This window comes from Diorhabda carinulata, chromosome 5 (assembly GCF_026250575.1).
Source record: "Diorhabda carinulata isolate Delta chromosome 5, icDioCari1.1, whole genome shotgun sequence".
NCBI classification, from domain to species: Eukaryota; Metazoa; Arthropoda; class Insecta; order Coleoptera; family Chrysomelidae; genus Diorhabda; species Diorhabda carinulata.
Genome location: NC_079464.1, coordinates 23943437 through 23964216, shown reverse-complemented (window position 1 = coordinate 23964216; position 20780 = coordinate 23943437). Strand labels below are relative to the sequence as shown.

Here is a 20780-nt window from a genome sequence, read left to right as displayed (position 1 = left end):
ATGCAAAAAATGGTCGAAAGTAAATAACATGAACTACAGTGATATGATATTTGTATCTTGTCAATATAAAACGAACATTTCATTCAGCGGCCTTGAAAAATTATAGTTCAAATCTTAGTGTTATAAGGCCTAAGAATTCAGCCCTCGACTCTAGAGCACGATGGGATATGCTGCAACAATTTAATTCTCTTGAGGTTTTAATGTAGCAAAAATATCTACAAGTCGTTGGCGTGGTCGTTGTATGTAATTACAACGAAGAAATTAACAAGTTCGAACAGCTTGCAAACAATAAATTATCTTGAAATCATGAAATTAAGGAACACAAGTCAATGAATCTCCGAAAAAAAATCTCTGAACTGATAAAAAAGCACTTGATGGATTAGCTAGTTTTTCAAAGCGGCAAGATCAATTAGTCTTCTCGGATAGATCTATTATTGACCTAATAGACATTTAAAAAAGAATAAGTAAAGTTGTCTCTATATGTTAATTCTCCAAAGGATGTGTTCTAAATGTTGTGGTTTGTCATACTATACGTATATACATACGCTAAAAGCTGCAATAATCATGCAAAAATCTCCCAATTGTGATGGTGATCACAGTGTTGTGATTGTAATGTATGAGAAACAATTTTATTCAAATGTTTCAATTGTGTTCAAGGCTCTGCCAAATACTTATCATGTAGTAAGGGATCCAGAATACCCATGAGTGCGCCCATAGAGAAACTCGAAATGTGCCAGTCTGATATATTTGATGTCCAGCAGCAATTACATCCAGGCATTAATGATATTGTAGATTGTAGATTGTAGATTATAGCGTAAGGTTTCATTGCGATTTCATTGATTTAATCACTATTTTTGAAACTGAACTTTCCTGACTATTTCATGTTCCACAATAAAACTTAAGCAAACTTGGCAAAATTGGAGACGGGTGTGTCTAGCTCAAAAATAAGTGAAATAAGAAACAAATTCCATTTTATTATGCTCAATTGCTTGATTAGTGGCATCTCTGTTTCAAGCTTGCTTATTAGTTCGCTTTTTTAAAGAAAATAAAACTAAAATTTGATAATTTCAGATGGCTGGAAGGAGTGATGACTATGAGTTAGACTGGCAACCATGGACAGTAGAATCAACTTGCAGGAATCTTAACTTAGCTGGATGGATTAAATCCATCATCACAAAGAAGAAGAAGAAAGAAGAAACTCTAGTGTTACTGTTTGAAATTACTTAAATGATTGATAGAAATGAACAATAGGGTGACTAGCCAGATCTCTTAATTTATCCCCGTGGATTAATTTTCTGGGGATTTCTAGAAAATATTGTATATAAAATTTGATAATCGGAATAAACTGAAATAGTCTTGCGATAACTACCTACCAAATAACAAATTATCAATTTCGTAATTCCATTTCAGGTTTTTCTAGTAGATTCAGGAATAACTTATTGATCCGGTAAGTTATTTTTCATGATGTATTCAAAGTAAGAATTATGAATTATATATATTATTTAGAATAGTTTTTTTCTAAAGCCCAAAAAAAAATCGGAATATTAGCATGATACGTTACTTTGTTATTCCACCATAATATGTTATTCACATTCTAGTCATCGATTTTCTTGAATATATCTAAAACACGCAAGCACTACAACGTTCTATCAATCACAATCACAATCATTCAGAATAAGAATCCCATAAATTTTTAATCCAAAAAAAGATGTGACATTTTGCTCTGGCAGTGGCTGTCACCTCCTGTAACCTCCTGTAGTGGGTGGAGAAGATTTTCTGTATCAGGTTATATCGAAGAATGTATATATAAGCTCGAAAGATCAATACGAGTTAAAGATTTTGCTGACTAATCATTCCTTACAAGAGAAGACATCCATTGATTGTGAAAACGTGGACTAGCACTATGCCTTGTGAAACAGACGACAACTACAGGCTGCATATTCATCGTAACGAAGTAATAGTTATTTGTTTGCCAAGGACTGAAAGTGCTACTTTGTTGGACGAGTCTGAAAATTGGGAGACGAGCGAAGCGAGGTGAGCAGCAGATGAGTCCAACAAAGTAATATTTCAGCCGCGGCGTACACAACATTTTTTAGACGACACATAAGATCCAAAACCTTTTTCAATTACACTGAGGAAAGAAAATAAATAATAGAGAATTATAAACATTTTATATAATGTACATTTGCAATGTCAATATTAATTTATTAATTGATTGCAGAAAGTAATGTTGATTGTACTCCAGGACAATTATTAATATTTATTGAATTGATGGAATCTCTGTAGATGTGTTTGTGATTTCGATACATTTCGTAGATGTGTTTGTGTCTTCGATAGAATTTGTAGATTGATTCGTATTTGTGGTGGAAGAAAGTATTCTGTTAGTAATTTCAATCTTGTCTGTATAAGTTTCCGCTGAGGTGCGACCAAAACAGTGGCCTGTATAATATTTTGGATTTTGTAAATGTAAATATTCAGCAATATTACATGGTATCTTACTAGAGGTATGAATTGAAATTGTCAACTGTGAATATTGAAGTGGCTAGATTCACATTTAAGTAAGTTAAAGTTGTCTATTCCCGAAAGTGTTTTGTAGTACGGAACTGTCACTTTCACTACATGGAACATTCAAAACGAAACTATCGGTATGTAAATGAATACAAAACGAATAATTTTCAGATGGCGTCGTCTAAAAAATATTATGAAACAAATAACGAAATATCTATTGATATTATCTATGATCTATTTTTCTCTCGCCGGTATGAAAAGTTCGCTTTTCGTTCCTGGTATGCGGGACAAAAGGGGTCTATTCTATCCCGGGAAAAACTTTCTTTTGCTCTCGGTATCTTAGCAACAACTTGTTCATTGAAATGTTTACTCTTGATGGCAGTTTGCTTAACACGACATTTAGTATGTATTATGGCGTGAAAATACATGCTAAATGAATTTAGCCGATTCTAGTGATAGTGAATTAGAAGACGAAATTGCTAGAAATTTGGCAGAGGAAGGACTAGCTATTAGTAGTGATCTACTCACTAGTAGTAAATCGAAAGCGCAATATGAAAAACGATATAACGAATTTATATCGTTTGAAAATACTTTCCTTCTGTATTTTAAAGAAATCTCAAAACCTCGCACACCATCCACTCTTTTTTACATATATCTTCAATAGGATCGTCAGTATAATGTTGGAGATAAAAAAATTTCCAGAAAAACGTTTGAGTGAACATCCATTTCGTGTAACGGAAATAACAGAGATTAAAAATAAATTCGTGAATATACATCAAGTTAATCCATCAATCTCCAAGTTCCTAAGTGGTCAAATATCAATGTCATCGTGTTTGCTACTCCACTAAATTGAAAACTTTCGTGACATCCGAGTTCTCAACACAGCCCTCCAAACAATTTCGTGTCTCCTGTCGATTTAGTTGAACTTGTCAAGCAAACTGGGCAATAAAAGATAACGTTTCTATCAATATTGAATTAAGGTTTGGAAGATAAATTCATAGGACAATTCGTTTGAAAAAACTGCATGTTATAAACAGTTGTTCACCTTTCCCTAATTTTTATGTACTTTCTCACGGTTTGTTCTATGGAAATAAAATTATTTATTAAGTATATATCGTCATTTGATGTTGTAATGTTTTGAAAAAAGTGGCACAAGATACATGAAGAAAAATCCAGATTGTCATGTGTCAGCATTTTTTTTAATAAAAATAGGATTGTTGTAACCACTTTTTAGTTAATTCAATTATTGAGATTAATTAGATTCCATCAGTATTTGTAAAATTAGAAATTTTATTTTTTGTGTTAGTTTGAAAATAAAGTTTCGAAATTCACACAATGAATTCTTTATTCCCATGAGTCAAATAATGGTATGGAGTTATGATTGAATGTGATCAGAACAAACTATCCCTCGCCAATAAGATGACTTTATTTGTGTTTGAGGATATTATGTGTTATGATTAATATTTCAGTTTTAAGTTTTGAATAAAAAAATTAAAATCTCCCCTCCCCTTTATATCGATATGTTACTGATGTTTGTTTGAAAATAAGAAGCTTAAGTGGTGTTAACTCAAATATTAAAGCCAACGGCGTACCTACTGTCATCTATCAAAAAATTTTCAAACTTTCTTATACATAGAAAAATTGAAAACTCTATGAATTAATTAATAACTATCTATAACTCAGAAACTGTTGTGGAAATACTCATATTTATGTCTTAGGAAAATAAATTATATCCGATTTATCATAAAGGATTGCCTCTTACAAATACTAAAACATTTTCATAGCAAACTTCATTTTCTTAACATTTTAATAACATCATTTGAAATATCTGAGGGGCAAATCCATTAAAAAACAAAATATCCAATTTTTAAGTAAAAAAAGATCTAATTACTTTTATTTCTGATGTGTTTTTTCACTGCTTCATTCATGGAGATATTAACCAAAAAGCATTTTTTTCAATTCCAATAAATTTTTTTTTACAGTGGTACTTAAATTTTCAGAAATATTGATCACAACTTGTTTAAACGTATTAAACACATATTGAGTATTGAATATTTATCATTCTCACAGTTGGGGGATGAAATTATCATTAACTAGCCATATCTCAGTTATTTTTGCACTTTGATAAATAAATTTAGGTTGAATTTATTCCTTTTTTGGCAGACTTCAGCTTTATTAAATTTTTTTTGTAAGTTGTGCGTTTTCAAAGCTATTTCCGAAGAACCGTCAAAAATGCTTTTTTTCACACGAGAATATTTTTAACTACACATAACTTAAGAAATAATCCCTTCATAAAGATTTTCATAGAACATTATTTTCATGGAAATACTTTTTTTATCCATTCCTGCACTTATTTTTAAAATTATATTTTCCAGCCCTAGAAGGGATAGCTTCAACTACATAGACAATACTAGGTCTAAGCAATTTGTTTTTAAAATCGATTCTTACATTGATTATGACTTAATGTTACACGTTGATATCAATTGATTGCCGGGACCAAAAATCATTGGAAAAACTCCTGATTCACTGGACTATAATGTAGAAAATATCGACCATATTGAACTCATTTCTACTGCATAGTTGAACTTCCACAGCAAATTCAAAGAAAAATCATTAGGAGTTGTTTTTTTTTTTGAAAACTTTCGAATCTATTAAACCTTAATTCAAAGTATTTGATTCAAATATTTCATGTTCTCTTGTAATAAGTAATAGTTATAAGCTTCTCAAATCTCTTGGGAAGTTTAGGTAAAACGGATGTTTTATACGTTGAATACGTGTATACAACACGCAAAATAGAAACATTAATGAAGTGTAATGTGAAAAATGTCTCATTTGCGTGATTAAATACTGGGAGTAATGCCATATAATAAATAATTACACAAATTGTGCGCATACCGTTGATTTCTCACATAATCGATGCTGAATACTATGGTTCAAACCTCACACTATACATTTAACACTTCTAGAAATACCTCGAAAATAATATAAATTATATTACAGTACAAATGCTGTGGTTTGTAATATACATTATATATTTCTATTGAATATTGATAATTTTTTTATACCTCAATTATGGAGAAATTTAGCAAAACATGAAACAATATATGAAATATTCTTGCTAGCCGGAAACGGAATGTTTTATTACAAATAAGCTGAAAAGATTTTAACCAATTATTTCAACACCTTCCTATCTTTTTGTTTCAAACTTGGCAAACAGTTCATACATGCTGGAAATGTTTTATTATTGAATAGAACTTTTATTTTGGGTGTTAGCGTTTAAAGTGCTTTCAAAAAATTTACGAGAATAATCGCCAGACTTCGATAATCTGTTTAATAACATGGCGTCAAAAGATGAACAAGATTCTTATTTAGTTCGCTTGATATTCATAAGTGCTCCGTAGATCCAGAAAAGTGATGATGAACCAAATGCGTAAGAAAGAAATTCATTTAGTAACAGTACAGTGTTACAAGATAAGAGTGGAAGGCAAAGAATATTCAGTATGTTTTAAGGCGTTTTTGAGCATATTTGATGTTACTAGAGGGAGCAAAAGCAAAACTTTGGGCGACATAAATTTGTTTCCACTTTTCCAAAAAAGTCAAAACTGGATTACGGTGGTTTTGTAAGAGACGCCTCAAATGTTTAATAATCATCCGTAGGCATGTGGTGACCAAGCCATGTGCTTTGTCAGTTGAAAATATATATTCCCACCCATTCATTTTTGACATTTTTCATCCTTCGACCGTTTCCCCGAACAACTTCTTCAATAAAATAATAATCCTTCGATCCGGGGAATTCCAAGTCTTCTTCTCTTGTGAATTCCGTGTTATCTTTCTTTTTGTTACCTTAATAGCATGCAATTAGCTCGGTCATCTGCAATATACCTATACACGTTTTAGGAAAAGCGAATCGAGTAGATCTTGAACGCCTAGATCTGAAGCTATTATGCTTTTAGAGATTCGACACGCGCGATGGTTGATATTTTTGTGTGATTTTTTTTGTTGGTATAACTGTATATATAGTAACTTTAAGTAATTATCGAATTTTCATTATTTTGCTATTTTATTTCTCATGTGTTTTATAAAAAAATTTTAAACCACACACGATTTGTCAGTGAAATTTGTAGGTGAATGGAAATATATAAAGAATATAGAAAGTGTCTGACGGAATGTGGATTTTCTTTGTCCCCAAAGGAACTGAAGAAAAGATTAGATTGAATATGCTTAATGACATAATCAAAAGCATAACTTCTAAATGGACAACAACGATAATAAAATATGGATCTATAACAGATAAGGGAAGTAGGTTACTAATAAAAATGGAATAATAATATAAGGAGAATGGTAGATAGAAACCTACGTACTGCTCTATACAATGTGTATATCCTGTTATAAATATAAACGGCTAATAGATAGTTATTACTAAAATCTAGAAAATTATACAAATTGCGAATAATTGCTTTATCGACTTACCACTTGAGTAATCGCTTGACCTCTATAATTTGTCGGAATACCTCCCATAGCATAATGCACAGTGGGTACAATAGGAATAGGCTGTTTCAGAATATCTACACCAGCAAAATCCATAGCAGTTTGCTTGATACCCGGTAGTTGACGCATAATTTTTTCCTTGGGAAGATGACTAAGCTGTAAATGTATGTATTCTCCCTCAGGACCACATCCTCGTCCCTCCATGATTTCTTTTGCCATTGAACGTGAGACCACGTCCCTAGATGCTAAATCTTTAGCTTTCGGTGCATATTTCTCCATAAACCGTTCACCTTTGCTATTTAGTAGAAAGCCACCTTCGCCTCTAGCTCCTTCTGTTACCAAAACTCCACAACCATAAATTCCTGTCGAAAAGGAAACATTGCAAAAAATGTACCCGAAATTTCAAAAATCCTGTGAGTAAACTCTTATTTATAAGGTTTTGAGAAATCATTCGAGTAGTGGAATATGTAGTATTTTTGGTATAAAACTTTAAATAACTGAGTCAAATTCAGCAACCATATACAAAACATCTTACAGAAGTAGGATGTATAAAATATTCATAAGGTAAACCAGCTGATTCTATTATATTGAGAAATGTTGAAAAAATATACACCTGATTATATAATTATTCCAATGTCAATTGCAGATTATGAAAGCTCAAATAAAATCCCTTGTCGACAATTTTATTTGATCTACCATAGGCGCGTAGATATCTCATTTTATAAAGTACTTGGAGTTCGGTTTAAACAGGATACCAAACGTGAGCTGAGCCCTTTTTGTATCCCATTCTTTTTTCTTCTGGAAAACGAAATTTAAAAGCAAAAACCGTGAAGGAATATTAATTCTTTGCAAATAAAACAAAATTAAAAAACATTTTAATTCCAAAGTATATTCATAAATAATGATGGTAGTCAAAATCGTTTTAACTAGTCATCATTTGTTTGAATTATGATGGGTTGTAAAGAGGGTGATACCACATACTCATCTTCTTCTAGGGTAACATGTAACTTTTTTTACGAGTTCTACAGCTTTACTCAGTTCTGGAGACTGATTACATTTTCGTGATTCTGATTTTACGTTTGCCCATATTAACTCTATAGGGTTAAATATGCGATAGTAAGGAGGTGGTTCGAGAAGAGTATGACCCTATTCTTTGCGCAGCTTGGCAATATAATAAATTTCTGTAATAGAAGCTGTTCATCAAACTACTTTTCCAATAACTCTGCTGTCATATCGTTATGATAATCAGCTGCTCAGTTTTTAATTTTGTTGGCAATGCGTTTTCACTTAGAACATGATTCATTCAAACAACAATTTTCACTATTGTCAACCCAACCAAAATTTAATAGATCGTTACTGTCAAACCATGTTTCAAGCTTTATCTTATCTACCAGTACTTCAGTATTCAAATTTTTTACAGGAAAATGAATTTCTAATAAAAACAGATGCTTCAAAATATGCATTAGGAGCCGTACTATCAAATTCAGATGATAGACATGTTGCATTTTCTAATCGATTTCTGAATAAAGCTGAGAAAAATTACAGTGTTTTGAAAAAGCGCTTTTAGCAATAGTTTTTGCAGTAAAGCACTTCAGGCCTTTTTTATTTTGTAGAAAATTTGATTTTTCCCGACCATAGATCTATAGTGTATTTATTTGGAATGAAAAATCCCAACAGTAGGTTGATAAAATTAAGACCCAATAACGAAAAATCCTATTTTATGATGAAATATATAAAAGGCAAAGACAATGTTGTAGCAGATATAGTTCTTCCAATATCAATTGCAGAAGACAGTTATGCGATGAACAATCAATATTTCATAAATACGCACGGTACTCACACCAAATTCGGTAAACATCTAAAAATCCGTCAGTCCACGTGGACTCATCATCTTCACTGTTTACCAATGAAAGCATCGATTTGTAAACATAAATACATTTCTATTGATCGAAGCCGTATGTACACAATTTATTCGAAATATTTCTGTCACAAACTCTGCGATAAGCATTGGCATGGCTTAGTAAGATTAATTCAATTCATAAATATCCTTACATAAATAAAATTATGACGTTCTTTAGACCATGGGCGAATGAAGACAATGAAATTGCACAGTGTAGTGAGAATAAATTACAGGTACGAATTAAATAATAAAGATTTAGATACACAAACCCAGCAAGTTATTTTAAATATATTCGAATGTTTAGGAAAGGAAAATATTCAACAATCTGATTATACAATCATAATAAGAATTGCTGAATTAAGTAGAGTAAATAAATTTTCCACTTATCGAGTAGTCACGAAAGGGGTTGTTGTGGATCATTCACAGAACCGAAAAGCATGTAAAGAAAAGCTGAAATCAGTTGATAAAGCAAGCTACTGAAGATTTCATACGTAGGACAATTTATAGTTTATATAAGGAGAACAGGATTGCGACATCAGAAATATTACAGCAAAATGTAGCATATTATCCAGAATACAATTATACCAGTCTAGAAACATTGCGTCAAGTTTTGTCAACATGTGGTTTTAAACACAAAAAACTGAGTAAACGGATGGCAATAACCGAATCGTCAAGGATAGTCCATGGCGACAATATTATTTGCCTTAGATAAAAGACTACCCAAGTTCTAATAGGCACCTAATTTATCTAAATGAAACATGGTTTGATGGTCACGATTCAGTAAATTTCGATTGGATTGATAATAGTAAAATTGCTATTTGAATAGGCCATGTTCTAAAAGGAAACGCATTATAATAGTACATGCTGGAAGCAAAGACGGTTGCGTGTCTAATGCTCTATTAATATCTGCGCAAAAAAATAGAGAACTGTGCAGTTGATTATCATGAAGATATGACAGCATAATTATTTGAAAAGTGATTCAATGAACAGCTTTCATATAATATTTCACTACAGTCAGTAATCGTTATGGACAAATACCAAATAATAGTAGCTCAAATTTTAGCATTTCAGTCTAGAAAACCTATTCCTACTCCTGTCAGCGATCGTAAAAAATGCACAACAAACAAAGAATTGCTTACTGTTATTGTAGGTCTAAATTTAGAGAGAATTTATTACATTGATAAGCTGTATAAAGAACAGGGTCATACTTTTCTCAAACTACCTCCTTACTATTGAATATCTAGCCCTATAGAGTTAATATGCGCAAACTTAAAATCATAATTACGAAAATGTAATCAATTTCCAGAGCTGAGTAAAGAGGTTGTAGAACTCGTAAAGAAAGTTCTACCAGTAGACCGACTAGAGCTTTGGAAAAACTGTGTAGATCAAAGAAGAAGATGAATATGTGGTATCACGTCCTTCACAACCCATCATAATTCAGTCAAATGATGACTGTAGTTAATACGATTCTAACATGATTATTTATAAAGATACTTTGGTATTTTTTCTTCATGGTTTTCACTTTGAAATTTCGTTTTCGAGTAAAAATAGCGAATTAGGTACAAAAACGGCATAGTTTATGTCTGTTACCCTGTTTAAACCAAACACCCTTACAGGTGTTACAGGGTACATTCTACTCGTTTATTTACGTTTTATAATTTAATATTCAGTTGTAGCCAGTTAACGAGGTATAATAATGATTTTTTCCAAGTTCCAAGTAGGTCTACAACTAAGTGCATTTGTATAAATAATGGCGGTAATGCAGTCTAATTTCTAATGATTCGATTGCCTTCCAACGAATACTTTCTCGCATAAGATCTTAGGACATTTTTGAAAGTATTTATAAAAATAATGAATTTTTAAAAAAAGAGGTATCTACGCCTATGATAGATCAAACAAAATTGTTGGCAAGGGTTTTTATCTAAGTTTTTATAATCTGCAATTGATATTGGAAGAACTATACTATTAGCTGCTTCGTTTGGGTAAGTTTGGTTAGGTTAAATAAATTTCTGACCAAATGTTTATTCTATAGATCATACGCATTTTATAATAATTATTATACTGTAATATTAAAAAAATAATAAATGTAAACTTACCCGTAGGATGAAATTGCATAAATTCGCAATCTTGTAAAGGAAAACCAGCTCTTGTTACCATGGCAGTTCCATCTCCTGTTACTGTATGTGCTGCTGTGCAGGAAAAATATGCTCGTTCAAAACCTCCTGTAGCCAACACAGTATTGTTCGTGAAGAATCTAAGAATAAATTCAATTAATGTTTCATAGTTCATTAAAAATTATTATTACAATTTATCGTTCCAGTTAAATTAAGATAATATATTTTGAAATAATTTCAACGATTACCATTTTCTAGCTTTAATTGTGACTAATCTTATTTTTTCATAATTCATTTCTCACTTGATGGTAAAAGGGACATAGTTCAAAAACATTATAATCTCCTCTGGATAATGTCACTCAAGGTATTTAAGCAGGCTCTTGAAATGTGGTAAAATCTGATACTCTTTAATGTTCAGGTGTAAAATGCTGATACCAATATAGGATACTATGAAACCTCTACGTAACTCAATCGTTGTCAAAGATCTTTGCATCCGTGGCAGCATCAGATACACCGGGTGGGAAACTAAGAACGGCGATATGTCAGTAACGGTATATAATATAGCTTCTCGGAAAAAAAAACTATAACAAAAATGACCCAGAGAAACGCGGGGAAATCTCTTTCAGAACATTACTCACTATTTGGAAATATAAAATGAAAAAGCAAATTGTTTTAAAATTCACCCAATTAAGTGGCACTTCATATACGATAATCGAATTCTTCAATAAATTCTGAGCATTCTTCATACAAGTTTTAGTCTATGTCTTCAAATAAGAGATGAGGGAGAGTTATGAGATAATGCCTGTAAGTCCTGCTCTGCTTAGCCGAACTCTATATACTTGATGTTGTTTGAAACAGTTTTTGTCAAGGTCTGCAAAATATATAACTTCTGAGCAATTTAATTAGGAAAGTGAATTGAAAAGGGCGTTGTTTCCTATATTTTAGATATTGTTCTTACATTAGCCTACCTGCAGTAATTTAAACTGTTCCCATAATAATCTCATTGTTGCCACTAAATGGCGTTATCTAAATGTAAAGCTAATATTGCTAGCAATGAGAACAAATAATTGAATAAAGCATTTAAAAAATTTAACTATTAACAAATTGAATAACTAACTACGTAATTAAGTGTTCGGGTGGATAGTTTCAATGTCTGCCATTGAAATACTTCGTATTGCCTTTTGTATTCTTTGAATTATATCATTTCTTATCGTAGATCTATTGGTGTGAACGAGATATTTTATTCGATCCTCCAAATAAAAATCTGAACGAGTTGGTCTGCCGTCCTGAGGGGACAAATATATAAACTTCCACCTCCTATCCACCTTGCAGGGGATTTTTGATCTAATAAATGCCAAACATATATTAAATAATGTACTGAGCAAATCGTTTTCTTAAAATTTTTCAATATTTTTCTGCACTATCTCATTAAAAAAATGGCATAATTATTTGTCCTCCTAGAATTTTCACCAAAGAATTACAGACCAACGACCCTAATGTTGGTTTCCCTGCATCCAACAGGATTTTGTATCGGATCAGTAATGCATATTATGGCGGTTCACTCTACTATTATTATGAAACGTAGTTTGATCTGTCAAACCAGTAGTAACCAGTTGCAATAATCCATCTTGATATCAAAATCTCCAACTTGCAGACTAAGGTGTAGGATCATATGGTATGGGTGTAATCTAAAATAGTATAATTAGTATAGTATAAGTAACAATGGCCGTAAGACACATTGAAGTCCTCGTTATTCGCTTGACCTCTTATTTTTTATTCAATCAATTTATTCATCAATAGTAAACGTAAATAGATTGAGCACTCTCTGGAAACTATGGTCGGGTTAACCGGATCTTAATATTCGGAATTTACCAGGATAAATTGGTTAATCTATCACCCAAAACTCTCAAATAAGTTTAAAAGTCGAAAGAATAAAATGTTTAATAATTTTATTTCAATATTTATTGAAAAATATAAGTATAAATCATTTTAGATCTTCCCTTGCGCAAAATCTTAAAAAAGACTGCAGTCCCAGCTTTGAACCAAAATGTTGGCTGTGAAAAGTCCTTGAAAACAGGAAATAAGGAGGCAATACTAAAGACAGAAAAAAAACAAAAGAGATTTGCTACAATCTTCACTCACAAAAACAAGCAGTCCTGAGTCTTCCCAGGAATATATAGCTTTTAAAGTTATTTATACCTTTTGTAGATTTAGAATTATATCGAATTAATTATAATAACTGTCAATTTCAATTTAAAAAAAAACTTGTTACAGGCGATATAGGTACAAAGAATTCAAATTTGCAAGCTAAAAAAGCTGATAAATTGATATCAGTTTTAAAGGATTTTTTTCGATATGAAAATAAAGGATTGGGAAGGATATTTTATTTTATTAAGAGTGAGTTTGATTTCTTATTTTAAATATCTATTCCAAGGCCATATTTTTTCATTCTTTTTCATGATATTTACAAAAGAATTATACTAACGAATACTTACAATATTTTTTTAAATTGAAAATGCTCGATAACTACTCTACATTTCAAATGAATAACTTGTGTCCTGATATAACATCAACACATCAACCATCTTGGCTAAAAAATAGTGATAGCTGAGCTATCCACTTGTGTAGTCATTGCGAATTAATCGGGTCGTAGTCATATGATAGGATCTTTTCTACTCTCGTAGACCAGTGAGTCTATGATTTTTTTAAGTTTAAAACTTATTTATTACTTTTAAATGGCTGTCTTCTATCTCATGAGCAGCTTCATTGATAAATTTAGTGCAAAATCCGCGTGAGAGGGTGAATCGTTGATAACTACTCAATAACAATTATTAAACATCTTGATAAATAAAACAAATAAATTAATATCATACCAAAATCAACGCATAAAAAAGTAATGAAGATCCAAAGTTTTTATAGATCATGTTTTAAATTTGAAATTCCACGGAAACGGAACGCGTTGTTCGTAACTGTGATTTTAATCTCGTTCTGGGTTAGGATTCGCAGTCAGCTGATAGGTGATCTACCTGAACCCTAGTTATAGTTACCGAAAAGTCCTTAATAAATATTCACTACCATGAGATAGCGTTATTTAACAAAAAAATGATCAAAGGTTGTACGTTTAATCATGCTATCGCTTATCTAGGATCTGGGCTGTTTGCTGCTGAACAAGCTTAACGCTATATAGTCCAGGAAGAATCGGTGCATGATTACCGAAAACTATTCCACACCAATCTTTTTATGCGATACCATTTCTCTAATGATGATATTGATGCATGTTGCCATGGGGTAACCCCGTGCAATATTGTTTCAACCAATTGTTTAAACAATTGCAATGTATTGTTATTTTTTCACCGGACAATTTTTTTTATATTTTTTATTGAATTACAAATAGAAAAAATCCTATGACATTTCATATATAATAGTTAATATTTTTAGAGTTGTGAATTTTTAAAGGTTCGAAAAATATCTAATTTGGGTATTTCTGGCCCATTAAAAATATATTTTAAAAAATGGAATATAAATAATATTATTTGAAATTGTTTATACAATAGTTAATAATATTTTTAATAGAAATTCGGAAACATTTCACTGTGTACACACCTGTTTTTTAGATTTAGGTATAGCCGTCTCTCCCTAGCTCGGGCTCTCTATGTTCTGGATCATTATTTATCATATATCTTCAAAACTATCAACTTTTCCAAAATTTTCAAAAAGAGCAACGTTATTGATAATTAAATTGTCTACAATTTGTTCACAAAAAAACTTTTCTGGAATCAATTTCACAAAAGTTATTTAAGCATGAATCGGGACATGTAATTAAAATACCTTTTTATGAGTTTATGATACTTTTTTGTTTTTATCATATTAATTTAATATGAGAATAATAATATATGATGGTAATCAAACATTTTTTAGAATCTCAAATATATATATATATATATATATATATATATATATATATATATATATATATATATATATATATATATAATAGAAATATATTAATAGACACTCAAATGTATTGAAAAAACAATCAAATGATTTCAAAGTTGAAGATTTTTGTTTGTTCTTGTAACAAAATTGTATTGTTGATGTTGATTATATAGAGCGATATAGACTGTCCGCTGTCCGTTACACAAAAATTAAATAAATCTACCAAAATGTGATCCTATTCACCCCATTGAATTAACTTCAATAGATATCATAAGACATCGATAAACATCAGTAGAGGTTATTTTTCATTTCATAAACCAATTATTATGAGAATTATCAAGTAATAATGAAAAAAAAATTATAATTAAATGAAATAATTGATATTTTTTCAATTTTCATGAGAATTTCGATTTATAAATCAAGATTTTTGTTAATATTTACTGATTGCTAACGGTAACAACAGCGCGCGCGACTTGTTCGATGAATATTTTACTTGATTTGTAATTATCTGAAGAATATAAAAAAAAACTTGCCTGGTTAAAAAATAACAATTCCTAGCAATTTTTTAAATAATTTTGGTTTAAACAAAATGGTGGAATAGCTTTCGGTACTTATGCCTCTATTCCTCCTGGCCTATTACGAATTGAAAAATTTATCTTATAAAAATTAACTACTAATCTGCTCCATATCAATGTTAAAGCACAGGATTAAAGGATTAGATTGCGAATTCAAGCTGATATACAGGCTTTCATAGTTGATCAGACTAAAAGTTAAAATTCATGTCAATGAAGCAAGACAGAAATTCAATATATATATTCATTTAATATTCAGCACTCAAACTCAAATATTGAGAATAATTATCTCGTGATTTTTTTCTTATATTGAGAATTATACTGTCTGTTTTATTAATTATCAGTACGTCTTATTTCAGTTTTCCTCCGAATTAAAAATTACTTCACATAAACAAATTTTCAATATTTCAAAGTTCAAATGACTGTTTAATTGGAATTATCAAAGTTGGAATTTTTCAATGTACAATGAACCCCATACGAAAATAAATTCTCTAGTATTCTTTTCTTAAAATTGAATAAACTGACTCTCCCATTCATACTGAAATATCAGTATGCAGTTGTATACAATTTAATTGTGAATTCCATATAAAATTTGTCAAAGTAACTCGAATGGAGCAGCACTTTCAATTTTGGTTGTACCAGTACTTTGCCCTGGCCCCATCAAGTCCAGATTTTTTTTATTGTTATAATATAAATATAATATAGTATATAAATACAAATTTAATAACGATCGTGGTATTAGCCAGGAAAGTAGTTGTTTTCTCCTTTGAAGAACGGCAAGCCAATATTTCGAATCTTGGGAGATTGATGGTGACATAGTTTGATGGCATATTGATAAATCTATTTCTGACAGAGTAATCGTGTGAATATTAGCTTTTGTAGGTCTATCGTGGTTGATATTCAGATTATATTCATGTAGAATATGTCAAATTATTACGCCTTTGGCGTTGAAGTATGTTGATGCCCAAATAGGATTTTGGTTATCGGAAATTTTAGAGGTGATGGAACTTGCAATAAAATATAATATTATAATTTCTTGTGAAGTTATTATTTGATCATAATGAATATATATGTTGCGAAAATCAATTGTTTGAGGAATTTTGATAGAAATTGCTACAACATCTAAATACGTATTTGCCATGCTGTTCCTATTTTTGTAGAAACATGAGTAGTTGTTGAGATTGTAATTTTGTTGTCCTTAAAAGTTAGTTTCATTATTCAAGTTTCCAGAATGTGGCTATATTTGAGTTTTATGCTATTTTTGTCTATTGTGAATTATTTTTTCCGTAGTCAAGAAAAATTAGAATCTAAGTTGAATTAATTCCAAATATATGACATATATAAAGTTTCAAAATAAATGGTTCAATATCTAGCACCAAAAATTTTTATTTTTGCAAAAAATATTCAGTTCCACATGAAAATTGAAGCGCTTATTTTAATAAATTATGGCTGAAGAAAAGTTTTTAGTCAAATCAGAATATTAGAAACCAGAACTACATCAATTGTTATTAAGTTTGAAAGGTTCAAGTAACTTAAAATCAAAATTCTGATGCGAGGTTCCGGATTTACTGACAAACTAACAAACACCGAAGCAAAGGGAAGAACTGAACTTCTTAAAGATGTGTGTAAATATGGAAAAGATTTATTTAAGAGTTTTTCACTTTAGTATAAAACTTTTCAGTTGTTCATATAAGGCTGTAGACAAAGAATAAAATCTTCAAAACGTGATTCCTCTGAAACGATCTTATAAGTAGCTAAAAATGTCGCGTCACATCTGGAACTGGAATTTCAAATGCAAAGAATAAACAGGGTAAACTTAATAAACAAGTTTAATTAAAACAAAATTTGAAACAGAGTCCCATTAAGAAGTTTGAACAGAAAGAGACATTTGTATAAGTTTTTCCATAGATGTGAAATGTAAATTTTAGTACAGGTATACGCTAGAAACTAACTTTGAAGCATAGTTTAATGTGCGAAATTGAAAGGATTGTTCATCCTCTATTGTGTTCGAATGACTGTACATTATAAAGAGAATAATCGTCGCCTTGCTTGTTTTCAGAAAACTTTCGACGATTTGAATGTTACACAAGAAATATCGAGCTAGGAAAATATCCCAAACAAAAGTTGGTACGGTAAAAATATGGTACTATAACAAAAACTATGATAAACATTATAAGACATTTAAATGGGTGGCAATATAGAAAAAAATCAAAACCAATTTTTGTCCTGAATTCTCATCAAAGTAATTGATTAATTATAATTAATATATGTACAGTTAGTCAAATTGATGAGTACCAGTAAAGGACTGCAATATATGAAATATTAATAAATCTTCTAGATATAAAACAGTTTTATAATGAATAAAGAAACAATGTCAATTATTGCGTCATGCGTTGTGCATTGATACTCAGTGTGTACGTCGGATTTTAGTAATTGATGACATTTTTGTGATTTTGTTGAAAGCTTCGGCGCAGCTTTTTTGTACGAGTAATTAAAGATGGAATTTGGTAGGGAGGATGTGATTCTATTTATCCAATTTTATTTTTAGTAATGTGGTGATTCATAATGATGAAAATGGCACATTTTTTTTCAATTACTGTCTTTCATTAGTCACTCTTAGAGAATCAAAAACAACTCTAAATACATTTATTTCGTACAGTCTAAACCAACTACAAATTTGTTTATGTTTTCAATACACTCAATTATTGTCATTTGACGAACACGTTAGAGAGCGACTTATCATTCGAAGTCTGCATGTTATAATGACCGTTGTAAGAAGTAATTTTGTTACTGCTTTTAACTATTTTATCTAGATCATATCGCTGCTCCCCCACTCTTAATCAATTCTGATATAACAGTGCTACATTAAGCCCTGAAACTAAAGTTCTGGTACAATTCTGAAGTTATTTCTGAGTCATATATCCATCCTCCAGCATTTCTTGTTTTGGCTACTATTTGCTTGTTTTTCTTCTTCTTCTTCTTCAACGTATTGTAGGCCTTAGTCCTGTAGTTTCCAACTTGTTATCTTTGAGATGTTAATTTCCATGAATCCATCCATTTTTTTGGAGGTCTTCCTAAAGGTCCTCGTGTCCCTGGTTTACCGACTCGTACGATCTTTGCTAATCTTTCTCTGGTCATCCTGTCCACGTGTTTTTCTACGTTTACGTCCCCATCTGATTATGTCTTCCACCTCACATTCGTGTCTTATGTCTGTGTTCCTCTTTCTGTATCTTAGTGTGTATCCGCATATGTTTCTGAGTATTTTTATTTCTGTTGTTTGAATGATGTTTTTAGTTCTTTTGTTGTCCGCTCTTGTTTCTATAGCATATGTCAATATGGGTCTAACGCAGTTTTTGTATATTTTAGCTTTTGCCCTTCTGTTCATACTAGTATTATTCCAGATAATGTCCCGGAGTGCGCCTGATATTCGGCTGCCTTTTTTGCTTGTCCTTTTACTTCATTTATTCTGTTCTGGTCTGCACTGATTTGTGTGCCTAGGTAGTCAAATGACCATTTGCTTAAACGTGCGTAAACTATTCATATTTGGAAAATATTCCTATCACTTTCTTTGATGTGATTATACTTTTAATTGTTTTTAGCATAGTGCCGTTGATAGGAAGATCTTGTGAGAGTATATGAGCAACATTTTGATGATTCAACAAACTTTTATTCGGAATTCTTCGACTTTCACTGCTTGTTCATTTAAACTCACTCGATTCACTGACTAACGGTTACACTTGGATCTGTAGAGTTAGTCGGTACTAGTGAAATACGATTCGAGAAACAATTCTTCAATGAAAAATGGAAAAAAGTAATGAAAATAGTGAACTAATAAAAAGAAGTCATTATGCCGGTGGCGTTCAAGACCACGTTATAAGAATTTTACTCTCTCAGAAACCTAATACACAAGTGTACTAACTTCAATATATTGAGTAAGCTTTCGATTACTTATGTATTCATCGTCTGGGACTGAAATTTTGATCAAGCACAAAGTACAATATAAAAATATGTATAAATATAGAACAGTAATAAAATTTACTTAAAATAATTAGTTAAGATTTGCGGCGGTTTTAAATTGTGCTATTTCCTGTAAAAACATTGAATTCATACATTTCAAAATTCAACGATCAAATTGACGCAATTAATTGATTGAAATATTGATTATGGTTACTGTACAAATCGTTATTAATTTTCATTGGTTAGATTATGCATAACATTGAATTTTTGTAGGTTAGTTTCTTTTTCTTTTCTTCTTTTTAAGAACATTATATTAATCAATTTCAAAATTCAATATTCAAGTTGAAGCTTGATAGAAATATTAAGCGTATTGATTCTGGTTACTATAAAAATAGTTATTATATTCCATTTATTGAATTATGAATGATATGGAATTTTTATAGATTAGATATGATTAGGTTGTTGTGAATGTTGTTTGATACGGATTGATTAGTTCATGATAACATTAAATTTTTATAGGCTAGGTCGTTGGAATGGAGATGATTATGTATTGATTCGACTATGAATGAAATTAAATTTTATAGGTTAGATCGTTATGCTATGATCAAAGAAAAATGTCTTCGTTTGCTTTATAGACTACCAAAAAGCTGTATGCAGATCAAACAGCGGAACTGCGAACTAGCGGCTCTCTAACTACGTAAAACCTTCAGATACTTAGGGGAGTCCATCAGGAATGCATACTCTCACCAATACTATTTAACATATACGTAGAACGAATTTTTCAGCTGGCATTAAAAGACCATCAAAAAGGCATTAAAATAAATGGAACTCTCATAAATAATATCAGGTATGCCGACGATACTGCGATATCAGCCGACAACATAAAAGACCACAGGAGCTAGTCAATTCTATCAACGAAATTAGAACCAAATACGGACTCACAATAAACAAAGAAGTTAAAACTCGGATAGCAATTGCAAAAACAGCTTTTACAAAGTTTAATAAGTTCCTAATCCGCCGAGAAGTTCCCCTTAGCCTTAAATTGAGGGTGATAAGATGTTATATTTGGCCAATCCTTTTGTATGGTGTGGAGATGTGGTCCATGAAAGTGAGATCCTTAAACAGAATAGAAGCAATGGAAATGTGGCTGTTGCGCAGACTTTTGCGGATCCCATGGACCGAGCACATGACGAATGTAGAAGTACTGAGAAGAGCGGATGTGGGAAGACAACTGATCGCGGTAATTAAACAACTGCGAGGACCGAGACTCCAGCTCAAACTGACGGGAAAGATCGACGGAAAGAG

At 31.1% G+C, this 20780-nt stretch overlaps 1 protein-coding gene across 1 annotated transcript in view; it reads right to left on the bottom strand.

Moving 5' to 3' along the window:
• The window catches only part of LOC130893667 (succinate dehydrogenase [ubiquinone] flavoprotein subunit, mitochondrial-like), a 113059-nt gene that overhangs the window by 41709 nt on the left and 50570 nt on the right, over nucleotides 1-20780 (bottom strand). Inside the window, exons 5-6 of the mRNA XM_057799940.1 lie at nucleotides 10993-11150; nucleotides 6979-7358 (exon numbers count right to left, since the gene is read on the bottom strand). Of these exons, the coding sequence (XP_057655923.1) occupies nucleotides 6979-7358; nucleotides 10993-11150 (538 nt within the window). The remainder of the gene's footprint in view (nucleotides 1-6978; nucleotides 7359-10992; nucleotides 11151-20780) is intronic.